Below are 13,928 nucleotides of genomic sequence, written 5' to 3' on the forward strand. Positions count from 1 at the left end.
ACGGCCCAATTATTGTAGATAAGTGGTTAAAAGTAAGTCAAGGTCACTGGCCCATTGGGCGGTGCGCTTGGGCTACCGCTCCCATTTAAACAATCGCTTTTTCGAGCACTCAGCATTGTTTACACAAAGGTGCTGCGAGCTTGGGACAAGACAAAATGAATAGAACCCACGAAACGCAAATAAGAATAATACGCAATGTTTATTTGCCTTAAGGTATGCAATTAAAAATGTTCAGCTTGCTTCTTTGTCATGATAAAATAAATTAGCATTATAATCAACTTAGCAACGCTACGGCGAAATCAACTTTATAAATTGTAAAATTGTGTTTTCTGTCTGTTTTTCTGTTATTTCGTTTATGCTCAGGTATTTTTCTTCGTTATACTTATTTATTCGTTGGTTTTTCTTGTTTTTGCAAAACAAAAGCGGCAGCAGCAGCGCCAGTAGTGGTAGCAAAAATTAATGGCCCGGTGGGCGTGGCAACTGCAGGTGGGCGACCATAAGCAGCCAACTGTTTCAATCAACGTCAAATTAAACTTGGCCCTGAGACCAAGAGAGTTGGCAGGCGAGGAAGGTGACAGCAGGAGCAGGAGGTGGTGCCCATTAAACTTCAACCGCTTGCTGCTCAATTTCAACTGCAATTTTGCGGGAAAGGGTGGGGAGGTTGGGGTGACTCGAAAGTCAACAAAAAGTTGCATCTAATTAGCAGGAAAGGTGTGCCGCCGGTCGATGTGCTGCAAGCAGCACCAGCTCAGCTCCGCAGACACGACCCACAAATCAATCAATTTAAATTGCAAGCGAGTGAAATGAAAATATTGAAAATTGCAGTCGAAGGGGGAGAAAGGAAAGAGAAAAAGACACGGCGACGAAAAAGGCAAGGGACTGGGCCATTTAATTGATGGCAAAAAGGTGTTAGAATTTAATTAAAATGTATGAGCGGTGACAGGAGGCGAGCAGAGAGAACGAGGTAGTAGAGCAGCAACAGGAAATTTGTGCGGTCAGCTTAGGAGCAATTAAAAGCATGGTCATCGTTAAGCTGCAACCAACTAACAGTGGTCAACCCCACCTGTGGTATCGATTTTTAAGCGAGAATAAATCCAAATTTGTACGTTGTGGTAGGGTAACGTCTGGATAATTCTAAGCAATTCATTTAAGTGGGGCATTCTTATTAATCGAAACTTTTGAGTTTTTAAACTCCCTTAAAAAGATTTTGTACAGAATTCACTGGTCCAACTCTTAATTAAAGTATTGATAAGAAACAAATCTTTGAAAATGTGGTTAATTGGAAAAACCTGTTCTGTAGAATATACGTCAAATTTATTTGTTGGCATATAATGTAATGTTTGGTTTAATTGAAAAAATCAAACTTTTTAAAACAGAAAAAAAAAATTTTTTTTTTTAATAAAATGATTTTACTTAAAAAGATTTTGTACTGATATTGCTAGCATATGGAATTAGAAGTTTAAGCTTTTTCGTAGACCATCAAATTCTGGGATTTTATATTTGTTCAATATTTTCAAATCGCATTTATATTGTTTTAAAATGGCTTTTATATCGAATCTATATTTCAAGTCAAAGTAGCTTAGATTTATCCCAAGACCTAATTCCAACCCAACGTTCTTTGGTCAACGAAAATCGAAGCAGCCAATAATCTAAACCGTTGTCTCCTTGCCAGTGGGCGTGGTGGGCGTTCGAGGCATAGCTGGCTGCTGCCACGCCCCCTCCAGTTGGGGCTGTGACTGAGAGCGCAGCTTGAAACTAGCCATACCCCTCAAACCATGAGGCTTTTGGGCCACCGGCGGCGGGGCAGGAGCGGTACGTAACTTGGTCGCCTTCGGCGGACGCTTGGGCGGAAGGGGCGGTGGCGTGGGCGACTTGGAGGCGCGACAGGAGACCGAAGTGTCACTGCTGCGCCGCGAATCGAAGAACGAGGTGTTGCTGTAGATGGCCTCCTCCTCGATGGTCGAGTAGATTTCCTCTGCTGTCTCATAGTAGCTGGAGGGGATGCCACCAGCACCCAGAGTCGAACTCTTGCCCGGCAGCAGCGATGAGCTGGAGGAGCCGATGGAGAAGGAACTGGTGCTGTGGGCCAGCGAGGAATTCGAGATGCCAACGCGCGCCGTGGTCATGTTTTGGTAATTGCTATTTGAGTCGGGGCTGACCACAATTTCCGAGAAGGTCGGGAACTTCATGGCGGCGTACGAGGGCGTGGGTGAGGTCACCGTAACGGGCGGAGGAGGTGGTGGCCCCCGGCGGAGTTTGCCACCGACCGATTCACTCACCGATTGCAGGTAGAGCAGCCCCGATGATGAGGATTGCTGGGCCACCTGGTCGCCGGGCAGGAGAACCAGGTTGAAAATGGGCTGGGACTGGGTTTGTTTGGGGTCAGGGGTCAGAGAGGGAGAGGCGGGCTTAAGGGTGAGCGTGTTGGGCTGCTGCGGTTGCGGCAGACTTGCATACTGCACGGGTAGTATCTGGGCCGTGGGAAATATCTGGGTGGGCGACCCGGCGACCAGCAGCTGTCGTTGCGGCAAATCCATCAAGCGGTTAGTGGCGCCACCAGCACCAGCAGCAGCAGCAGCAGCAGCAGTAGCAGCAGCAATAGCAGCATTGGAAGAACAAGATGGAGACGTGGATGCGTTAGCGGTTAGTGGTGGCGGATACGACGGCGTCTCATGCAAATGACGTGTGTGGTGGTGGTGGTTGTTGGCAGGCGGTGTGGGCGGTGGTGGCAATGGCAGGCTGTCAATGTCGGTGTCGAAATTATCTAGGAAGGGATTCGTTACCGAATATCCACCGTCGCCGCTGGCAATGGGAACGGGCGGAGCGGGTTCGTAGGGTGCGCGCAACTGGTTCCTCAGCTCGTTCTCCCGCAGCAGATACTCGCGGTGCTCCTGCGGCGAAACCAGAATATTATCTGGCGAATTCTCGTGCAGGAATTCGTGGGGCCGCAGCTGCGAGGGCGTGGGCGGCAGGGCCTCCATGTAGATGGACTCCTCCGCCTCCCGCAAAGTGGGTGTACTGGGCACCTTGGGCATGGTTGCGAAGTTAACAGGTGGCGGCGGTGGTGATTCCCTCGGGCGACTCGGTTTTGTCTTGGTCACCACCCTTACTGGCAGTTTTGCCTCCACCGGATGGATCGTATTCGTGCTGGCATCGTGCTCGAAGACCGTGAAGTCACCATGGCCCACATCGCTGGACTGGAAGGTCTCCAGCGCCACGTTCCGCACCAGATCCGCCTTCTTCAGCTGCGGTTTGGGCGCCGTCGGCGGAGGTATTTTCGGTCGGGTGCCCGTAAGATTCTCCGTCGACTTGGAGATGACGGTATTGGGTGTACTGCGACCACTGGACAGCGACTGGGATTGCTCCAGCAGATCCTCGTTAGATCGGGAGGAACCAAAGAAGAACTGCTCGCGCATGGTGCGTGGAGAACGTGGCGACCTGCTCACCTCCTTGGCTATCCGCGTGTATTCGTCATCCTCGGATGTGGGATACCGAAAGGGATTCTCCCGGTCCAGTTCACCGGGCGGATCCGGGGACGTGGCTCGCGAAACGCGCTGCAGTTGCGGCGATTCCACTTCGCGGATGCGGGCTACGGCCGGTACTATGGGCACTGCTTTGTCCAACGTGGAGCACGGACTGGTGGCCCGCAGGATGCCCTTGCGCGGCAGGCGATTGCGTCCCGATCCTCGTGTATCCTGCTCCGAATCGTAGGCCCGCGTATAGCCGTCTGGAGTGCGAGAACGGGATCGCTCGAAGTCCGACCTGGATCGTTCGTCGCCGCTGAGATCGAAGCTTACCGACTTGCGATGACCCCCATATTCTGGCGTGCTGCGTCCCGATCTGGACGGTTTGTACGGCCGGCAGTCACTTTCCGAGTCGCTGGTGTAGCGTCCACGTCGGCGGTCGAAGGTGTCGGAATCGGTGTCTGCATACGAAGGTGGTGATTGCACTTCCAGAGGTGGAGAGCTCTCGGTATCCTCCTCATCCTCCTCCAGAATGGCATCGATGTCGTCTAGCCTATGGGAACCCTCATCCTCATCCTCCTCCTCCTCCTCCTCCACATCGTCATCATCATCGTCGTCCTCGTCATCTATGATGTACACCGGCTCCGCCTTCTTGGGCTTCGTCTGACTGGCTTTGCCAGCTGTTCGATTATCCTCCTGCGACTCCAGCATCTGCTGGTAGGAGTAACGTGCTCCGGGGGCCAGGCGATCGGGCGTCTGGGTGCCTCGTTGCTAATGGAGTTTGGATTGTATTGGTGGATTGCTCATTTAGTTCGGTATAGATTCGTTTTAGTTTGGTTTTGTTTTGTTTTGGTTTATCGGGTGCAACGTCATCGCACACAAGCTTGGAACACAAATTGCAGTGTGCAGCGTTAATGGTGAGTGGGTATAATGGGGGTGGAGTATTTTGTGAAAAAGTGAGGATGAATTGAGGGTGCTTTTTTTGTGTTTTTTTTTTGGTTTTTTTTTTGGTTGTTGATGATGATGCGTTGCGAACGAAACACACAAAAGTTGTACGATTCTGTTTGGTTTTGTTCTGGGTGCTCCTTTTGCTACCTGCTTCCATTAGCCAATTACCAGTGATTTTCTGCTTGATGATGAGGTGAGTGACGGCGACTGCGACTCTTCTGGCCAATTTGCTGGGTGATGATTTTGGGTTGATGAACTCGGCACACGATGGCGATAGCGAACAGCAGCGTTACGAACACAGAAAAATAGCAGATACGGAGACAAAGACGAGTCACATGGCAAAAGGAAAATAACGAAATCAAACGAAAACTTTCTTGCATTAAACTTCTGGACGAAAAACTAAAGAACTTCAGAAATCCAATTCTCTAATGCTTTCCCAAAAACCAATTAAAAGTTTGACCTATTTTTTGCGGTTTTTTACGACAAATACATTAAGATTTATTGACATCAAAAATGCACACTTTGAATTCCATTTAGCTAGCTTTAAATTTAACTACCATTAGGTAACAACGAAAGTGGGGGAAAACTCAATCATCGGATGGAAATGCCCTATTCATTCTGTCAAGGGTATTTCATATACGGTGTGATTTAGGTTCAACTATGTGGTAACAGTTAAGTAGATACTTTAACAAAATATCCCTAGTGTAGGTATAGCTTGGCTCTTTTAAAAGGTTATAACAAGATGCCCTTTATCATCGGCTTAGTTTTTTGTCGGAAATCCTCTTCTCTTTTCTATTCATGAGTATTATTCAGTTGCATAATTGGACCTTTTGTGTGTGCACGCCACACATTTTACCACATTTATTAATATACAGAGTGGGTGTGTGTATGTATGTCATTTGGTTTCACATAGTATAAACATTGTAAGACAATATGTATAAGTGGAATACTTTCTGCCGCAAAATGGCGACAACTTTAAGAGCCCTCCGCGTTGATAAATACATTTACACATTTGGTAGTGAGTTCCTTTCATCTCAACAATTGCCGGGGTGCGGATGTTGGGGTGTGAATTTGTTGCCGTTAGTGTTGATAAGAACACACTTTAACAATCGGCAGCTCAAGAGAGAGAGGGGGGGCAGAGATCTAGTGGGAGACATTGAAACCATTTGCTGAGTTGAGAGCGTTTAGTTTTTGATTGAATTTCGAGTGCGGAAGTACGGAAGTGAAGCGCCTTAAACGCTCAGTGGCTAGTGCGGGTAGTAACTCTTGGCCCTTTGAACACGCTTCCTCAAATCCTAGTTTTCTGTTTAAATTACAACTCCTCTAGTACAAATATAGTAGTGCCTGCAGTTGGTGCACACTCAAGCTGTTGCCTCCTGTCCCTTCATTTCACTTTGTATTCTGTCAGTTTAAACTAAATATTCAGTCTTATGGTGATAAACATCCGCTTGTTAAGCAATGCGCTGCTCAGCAGTAAGCTGCAATGAAATCGAAGGCGGGAATGCGGGTGGGAGGGGCGATAAACAATACAAAAAAAAAAAGAACCAACGCAAGATGGCGAAATGATTGAGAAAAACAATATGTAAAGTTGTAAGTGAAAACGGAAAATCAACAATTTGTTGAGAATCAACGTACAGCGCGCACATTATCGAACGGAATTTTGGAGAATGAGAGAAGAACAAGGACGAGAAGAAGATAAGAGAGACGTTTTAATGGAAATTTCTTTCTGCAGTTTTTGAATTATTTATATTTACATTTATTATACGTGCCATCTATATAGTAAGTATATGTATGTTTATATATATATTTGAAATGTATGCCTGATGATTTCAATCCCTTTTGGTTTTTTTTTGTTCCCTTCTCTGTTCAATGCAAATTCAAATGGGGCATGCTTTAAGGCCAACAACAAGCAACGTTAACAATAAAAACAATGCCGCCTACGCAGTGGGGGCAAAAATAACAGGTAACAACAACTGTAACAGTAAAGACGCAAACTGAAATGAATATAATATGAAAGTAGCATAAATAACAACAATAACAACAACAACAACACGAACAACAACGAAACAATGAGCCAGAGTGAGCCAGGCCAAAGGACCTGGCTCAAAAAGCCAAGAGCAGCAGTAGCAGCAGCCAATATGCTAATAAATAATAAATTGTCTGCTGCCATATCAATAAATGTGAGGCCATCCTCTGCCGCCAAAGGAGCTGCGAGCAGCTAAACCCGACACATGCAGAACACATAACTCATACGCCCCATGGTACATGTTCACGCGCAGCCCACAGAGATAGGCAAAGATTTTTGATTCACTTTTAATTCAAATGCAACTGAAAAACTTTTTAAAACAGCAACAAAAGCAGCACGCACGAAATGGAAATCGATGCTGTGCCATTTGCGTTTTGCCAGTGCTCACATGAGAGAATGAAAGTGTTTCGAACGAGAGGAGAGTATGCAATGATTATTTTTGTTTTTAGTTACAGTCGGTAGGTGTAATGGTCTGATGCTATCATGCTGTTACGTGTGAATTCAGTTGAAAACTTATGGGTTTTACTAGCTAATTTTCAACTGGCATCACATGTCAGATTTATCACAACCGTTTTGTGACCTTTATGATTGGTGAGGTGATTTTGGTTTACCGTCTTTTTTTCTTTTTTTTATATTTTACAATTTTTGACACACACACGCACGCACTCCAAACACGGTACACGCAATGTCAGTGACAGGACAAAGGCATTAGTGAAGTTACACAAACAAATAACAAGCTGAATACGAAACAAAAATCAAGTTAAGAGATTGGTGGGGTTTTGAGTTGGGTTTTAAGTTGAGTTTTTTGTTTTTGGTATTTTTGGGTGGCGACTGTCTGTTCGTGTTAGCTGTTACATGGGTGTACATGTATCTCGCACACAGACGGGCGATATACACAAACGAAAATTACACGCACAGATATTGAAAGACGTACACACACACAGACATTAAAGCCAAGACAAGAGACGTGCATCCACAGTCAGGTAGTTGGGTACATACCTGTAGTTGCGACTGCTCCTCGTCATCCTTCTCCGCCGAGGTCGTTTGCGTCTGCACGGCCACGGCAGGAACAACTGGCACTGAACCTGCCGAGGTTGCAGCCGGAGCAGAAGTAGGAGCCGGGGCAGAAGCAGGAGCAGAGTTCACTGACTCGGCGGCCGCAATGGGAAGAGGTGCCGCCGGCGTTGTGGGGGTGGTTGGATTCGTGTCGAGCGTGTGCTTCGATATGACAACCGTCGTCGTCTTCTGTATTTTATCCTGTTCGTGGTGCTCCGACGGCGACTTAGGTGGCACGGTGGTGAAGGCGTCAGCCGCGCGTACAATTTCCAGCACCTAATTTGCCAACAAAACAACGACGGCATAAGTTTAAGTTCTTCCACAGCTGCCCAACAATTGAGTGTCACTTACCTTCTCCTGGGTGCTCTTCTCCTGACCCAATGGCGCCAACTGCGTCTGCTGTTGCTGTTGATGGGCCTGTTGTTCTGCGTGAATGAGCGCGACGGTCTGGGTGGCTGGCGTGTCCGGCGCTGCTAAATCTGCGGATGCCACTGGCGTGGGTGTCGGTGTGGGCGTTGTTGTTGTGGTTGTGATGGCAGCTGGGGGTGTGGGCGATGGGGCGCCATGCACCAGGGCGGCAGCAGCAGCCAGCTGTGAATCTGGCTTCTGCGAGGCGAAGACATCAAAGTCCTGAACAAAAAAAAAAAAATCATTCAGTTTATGGACCTGCTCAGCCAACCAGTTTCCAAAAATTCTGTACCCACCTGTCGCAGCCGCTCATCCTCCTCGTGGTCCAGACTGGATACACTCTGACTCTGGCTCAATTCCGAGCCCGTTTCCGAGGCACGCGAGCCTGGTAAGTAAAGAGTAAAGTAATTTAAGCAAGACGCAAGTGGGACGTTAAGCTCACGATTACGTACCTTGACGACTGCCACCGCTGCAGGATGCAGACGAGTTGAAGCCAGTACTCATGCCGCCGGCCTGGCCAATGGAATGAATTAAATTGGACTTGTCGTAGCCCTTGCAGACGACCAATTGAATCTCGTTGCCAGCGTTGCGCAGCACATTGACCGCATCCTGGTGCGAGGCACCCAGCAGCGAGTGTCCATTAACCTCCAGCAGACGCATGCCCACCTGAAAGGTTGCGGTAGAAAGCGGGGTGAAAGTTTCAATCGAGTTTTCCCCAGACAACAAAAGGTGGGCGTCCAAGACAGTGTGCGTTACCTTAAGCCTTCCGTCCCGTCTGGCCGCACCGACCGAGTTAATTTTGGACACGAACACACCCTCGTCCGAGGGATCGCCGGGATTACCACGCTGCCCGTTCAGACCGCCCTTGATGTGCATGCCCAGCCGTTCGCCCTCCGTCTTGCTGAGCAGCACTTCCTGCGATTCGAAATTAACAAAGAGAGATGGAAATTAGCGAGCACTTGGTTTAAGCAACAATCGGGACTAGGGACTATCTGTGGGGCCAAAACAATGCAAAAAAACTATGGAAACAAAAGGTAGGAGAAAAGCATTTGACTAATTGGAATATTTCCCCTCTCAAAAGTCGAGAGGAGCTTACCTCTGTTTTTACATAAACTACTTCTATGCTCTGTGCGTATTGAATTTGTTGTGAGCAGTGGCAGAGTATACAGAAATTGATTATAGAGGAATAAGGAGTAGATCCAAAGCAGAGTATATATGTACAATATACATATTTACAGTACAAAAGCAGTCTAAAGATGGTCTCAAGGGGCTAACAAGTCCCTAACAAGTAAACTCACCTGGAAGCCTGGCGGCAAGGGATCATGTTGAATGGTCAGCTTGATATCATCACCCGGCTTCAGGAGCTCCAGCACGGCATCCTGATGAGTGGCCTTGGAAACGTCCGCCTCGTTGACTTTCAATATGCGATCTCCCATGCGCAGCTTACCGCACTTGGAGGCAATCCCGCCGGGCACAATCTGTCGGATTTGAGGGGAAACCCCCAAGGGTAATTGTTATACATATAGCTGCTGGCAGAAAATATGAATGGTCGAAAAACTTGAAAGTTTAAAGCGGTTTGCCTGCCAGCTGGTTTAGTTTGGCCGCTTATAATGAAGCCAGCGACCAAGCTATTGCATTCTGAACAATTGTGCAGCAGCTCATTTGCATACGCAAGTTGTGCGGCCACTCAAGTGTTTTAATTCGAAAAGTTTCTGCCCTCTTATTTGGGGGGAGGCAGTTGCTGCAGGTGATTGTTAGTTAATATACCCATACTTACATGCGATATGAAAATGCCAGGCTCTCGAGTGCCGAAAGGCACACAGGAATGATCCGTGCCGCCGATGATGCTGAAGCCCAGGGAGCCCTGGTTCTTGGGCAGCACAACCTCCTACAGAGACAATGGGAAATCGTGTTAGCACATCACAAAGTTAACACAAATCAATGGGCCTAACGCTAAGTACCCTACTGAGTCTGCCGTGTATTATGTGAGCCATGGATGAGGAGTGCTAGTGCTTATGTGCTGGCGTTCGAATGGGGGTGCAAAATTGTTGGTGATATTTACATTTATATACAAATTAAACATTCCGAGGGGACTCCGTTCGTAAGACAACAAAAACCAAGACAAGCCAAACACCGAGTAACAAAGACATGCAATTAAGTCAGAGTATTCATTAAACATCAAACAAGAGTTTCGAGCGCGATTCCATTTAATAAGTAATGAATAACTCTTGTGTTTTTCTTATGAATAACTTAATATTAGATTAAACAACGTGCAGAAAATGAGTGTATGAGAGGTGACCACCCACTTTTCAAGCACTTTCGCTCAGATTTAAACAAAGCTTTTGTGGTGTCTGTGGTTGAGGTGAGCATCGTTCAGCTCAAGTGCTGACATATTAAAACATCAAAGCATGATATTTCTGTTTCGGATCCATTGCCGAGAAACTATCTCCTGAACTGACAGCTGCACAGACAAAGCCACAAAGGACATTCGTGTCAAGATGCCAAATAAACACATGTACCTGGCTAACTACTACTAACTTTTGTCAATTACCTCGAAAGAAATTGAATTCTTACGAGCTCAAAGTCATCGAAAAACTGCCTTCGAGGCGAACGGAAAACACAGAGGGGGAAAATAAATTAAAAACAGTTTAATATTTTATTTAGCTTTGCCCCGGAGAGTGTTTACACTCACAATCAGACACACGGATGGAGATTGCCAAAGCAAACAGAAATATTTAAGGTTTACTTATGGCCTCACTGCACACAAAATAAACGAAATCGGGAACTTTTACTTATTTAGAATATCTTTTTTCGGCATGGCCCTGTTGTAGTTGGCTCACTTTATTATTTAAGGATGTTTGCATGTTGCATAGTTTGCTGGTTTACTTATTTATGTTGCAAGTGGGGTAGTGACAAAGCTTGCCACATGCACACAGAGTTTCTGAGATTTCTGGCCGGGATTTCCATCACGTCGGCAAGGACACTCGAGTGGCTCTATGGAAGTGAGTGAGTAAATCGTTCTGTCGTTCAAAACGAAAGCGCTTTCCTAGTGACTTGAATAGATTCTGTTACTGCCAAAGGACACTAAAAATTCAAGTTTTGGCCTGGCTCTCCACTGGGTATCCCACAAAAAAAAAAAGAAAATAATAATAATTTAAGGAACCCCTTCAAGCAGTAGCGCAAATTCCAATTTAATAATATATTGCTTATGTTTTAAGTGTTTAGTAGAAGAAATATAAACCAAGATTTTTGTACGATAGATTGAAAGTATATTTATCCGGTGTTAGTAGAGGAAAAGTTAGCTTAGTACAGAAACGAGTGGCATGCTTCTTCTTTAATAGTAGTTTCCAGCTCCTTGCCTTAACCAACTTAATCCAATTCCATCTCAACTGCTACTCAATTAGTCGGAGCAATCACAACTCTTGTCAATGTGCATGTTTTGCATAATGCTTGGCATGAAACGAATGTGAACTCGGCGCCTCCAAGGCAGACCTCTGACCAATAGTTAAATCAAATCGTTTGCAAAACGCACAGATATTTATTTAGCAAATGCAGCTTAATCGATACCAATTGAAAGTATAGTGGGACGCACGCGCGGCCATTATATCAAAGTGCCAATTGCTTTATCAAAATCATAAATCATAAATTAATTTTAAATTAAATTAAATTTTGGTGTAGGGTGCTTCGTGTACTATGGTGGACTGTGCGTGCTTGTGCGGTGAGACGAGAAAAGCTCGAATTCCGTGGCAGATACTACATATGTTTTTTTGGTTCTTTTATACAGATATTCAGTTCGTCTCGGAGAAGAAGAAGGTAGGTGTGTGTCCGGATTTCTTTGCTTGTGATTTTTACACAACGATTCGATAACTCTTAGACTCGCTGCCTGGCTTTTAGTGTATGCGGGATGTGGAGATAGTCACCTCACTGATCAGGGGTTCCGTCAACTGATTGTCGGTGATGCGCGTCATCACCGTCTCCGTGAACGTGGACTTTGTGATGGTCTCGGTGACGCGGCCAAGTTCGGTGGGTGCCGCCGGGAACATGGGCAGATCCGGCTGTGGCTTATTGACATTCACCGTGACGGCACTCACGCCCACCTCGTTGGGCCGGGCCACATGCACCTGATGCTGACTGCCGCCGCTGAGGAAGTGTGCCGGGATCATCGCCTGAAAATCATCGCTGGTCAGCGGTCGCAACGAGGAAGGCTGCGCCCATATGGTCGTGGTTTCGTGGGTTCGGTTGGTTGGTTGGTTGGATAATTACGTTGTTACGTGGTTTTTTGGGTTTAGCAAAGTTTTCGGATATTTCGGTTTTAAGCAAGACATTTTTTTGGGGGGTTGGTGGTTCAGAGAAAAAGAAACAAAAATATGTTGGTTTTTGTAAATTTTGGTTTCACTTTTTGATGGGCTATGAAGCTATCGTTAGATCTATAACTAAGCTATTGTGCCTAACTATGATTATCAGTAGTATATATACAGTCCTTCAAGCGCTCCCTAGCTTTTTGACTCTTTTTTTTTGTGTATGGGTGCTTCGAAGCTGGGACACAAATCAGTGCAATCTTAGTCTCTAATTGGTCGACTTGTAATTCGACTATATGTTTGGAATGAGCATATTTGTAGCATTGGGAGGACAAACAAGGCGCACTGGGCACATGCAAAACAAACACAAACAATTTCGTTAAACATACGAGTAGATGAGCAAATATATAGTTCTAGCAGCTAGGGTTATGAGTAATTGATAATCTGGCGGAGATATGGATTAGCACATATTAGGTATCTTACGACTATTAATTGTGTTCATGTTTATGTTTTGAATTTTATTGGGACGCCAAATATCAACAACAATTTGCGTGGACGACTTACGCTGCAGTTTGTTATTAAATTAATTTTGGTACTTACCTTTATTTTGGGCTAATCAAAGAATTTCGGATACTGCAGCGTAAGTTTAGACACTTGTAATTTTCTTAATCCTACCAACTGATAATGATTGTAACAAACAAAAAAGTAACATAACGAGCTTATGGGCAACATTAAAATGACGTGCAACTGACTAAACGGAAAACTAGACTAGAGTCTACACAACTACCAAAGAAAATGGCCTTACCTGAGCTTCGCCAGAATCACCGCTGGAGGTGGAGGCCGCTCCATGGTCTCCATCGCCCATCGGAACGGAATTGGTGCGACGTGGAGCCGGCACTGGTTGTCCGGTGGCACTGTCTATCGTGGCGGCAGCTGCAAATCCATTAGTTTTGCTGCTGGGCAGCGTATTATTATTGTTGTTCAAGCTAGCTGGCACAGTGGCTGTGGGTGTGACTGTGGGCATGCTCGAAGCCAGGGTATTGTACTTGTAGGGCTGCTCCACTTCTCCCACCGCTCGGCCAAAGTTAGCTGTTGGAAATTGAGTTAGGGAAACCCTAGGTTATTCAGGAAAATATCTAACCTCCTTACAAACAATTTGTTAATGGAAAGTATAATTTTGAATTAAATTTCAGTTTTTAAATTCAAAGTTTAGCTAATGAAATGTAACTTGTTATAAAAAAAATCTCTTAAAAGTTCGTGCAAATGCCAAAAAAAAAAAATAAAACAAAACAAACAAAAACAAAAACAAATAAAAATAAATAAATAAGAACAAAAAAAAATAAATAAATAAATTTATACAACAAATTTGATTTAGATAAATTTGAAGATAGAATTATAGAAGGCATATCACCCTTATACCCTTAATATCCACTTTTACAAGTGGAAATAATCAAATGAACCAATTGTTCAAACTATCGTATACCCAATCGAATACCCACCTGGTCGGTTGGCCAGATAACCGGAGGGGCTCAACGAGTTGAACACGGCCGGACTGCGCGGACTCGTCGGCGGCTCTAGAGGACCTCGGTACTCGCGCTGCAACACCAGACGCACAAATCGCTGCGGTTCAGTCAAACAGCCGACGGCTGCGTCATGATGTGCGTCTGTCATATCGTTGCCGTTAATCTGTACAGGGAAATGCCATTAGCTTGGGTCAGAGATTGGAAA

General features: G+C 45.6%; 1 protein-coding gene across 36 annotated transcripts in view; it reads right to left on the reverse strand.

The window, feature by feature from the left end:
- The window catches only part of LOC128266780 (protein lap4), a 61,715-nt gene that overhangs the window by 15,358 nt on the left and 32,429 nt on the right, over positions 1-13,928 (reverse strand). For 17 of the 36 annotated variants that reach the window (XR_008269112.1, XM_053003526.1, XM_053003521.1 and 14 more), the window contains 11 exons: positions 13,700-13,886; positions 13,006-13,289; positions 11,823-12,107; positions 9,680-9,790; positions 9,201-9,380; positions 8,659-8,817; positions 8,355-8,568; positions 8,199-8,287; positions 7,846-8,124; positions 7,438-7,770; positions 2,280-4,235 (listed from right to left, as the gene is read on the reverse strand). Coding sequence is in view for 35 of the 36 variants with exons in the window: in XM_053003526.1 (XP_052859486.1) it covers positions 2,280-4,235; positions 7,438-7,770; positions 7,846-8,124; positions 8,199-8,287; positions 8,355-8,568; positions 8,659-8,817; positions 9,201-9,380; positions 9,680-9,790; positions 11,823-12,107; positions 13,006-13,289; positions 13,700-13,886 (4,077 nt within the window). In the remaining variant the exon portion in view is untranslated. Of the gene's footprint in view, positions 1-1,407; positions 4,236-4,280; positions 5,891-7,437; positions 7,771-7,845; positions 8,125-8,198; positions 8,288-8,354; positions 8,569-8,658; positions 8,818-9,200; positions 9,381-9,679; positions 9,791-11,822; positions 12,108-13,005; positions 13,290-13,699; positions 13,887-13,928 lie in introns of those variants that run through there. The other 19 variants (XM_053003552.1, XM_053003550.1, XM_053003545.1 and 16 more) reach the window with 7 other exon arrangements.

Source organism: Drosophila gunungcola, chromosome 3R (assembly GCF_025200985.1).
Source record: "Drosophila gunungcola strain Sukarami chromosome 3R, Dgunungcola_SK_2, whole genome shotgun sequence".
NCBI lineage: Eukaryota > Metazoa > Arthropoda > Insecta > Diptera > Drosophilidae > Drosophila > Drosophila gunungcola.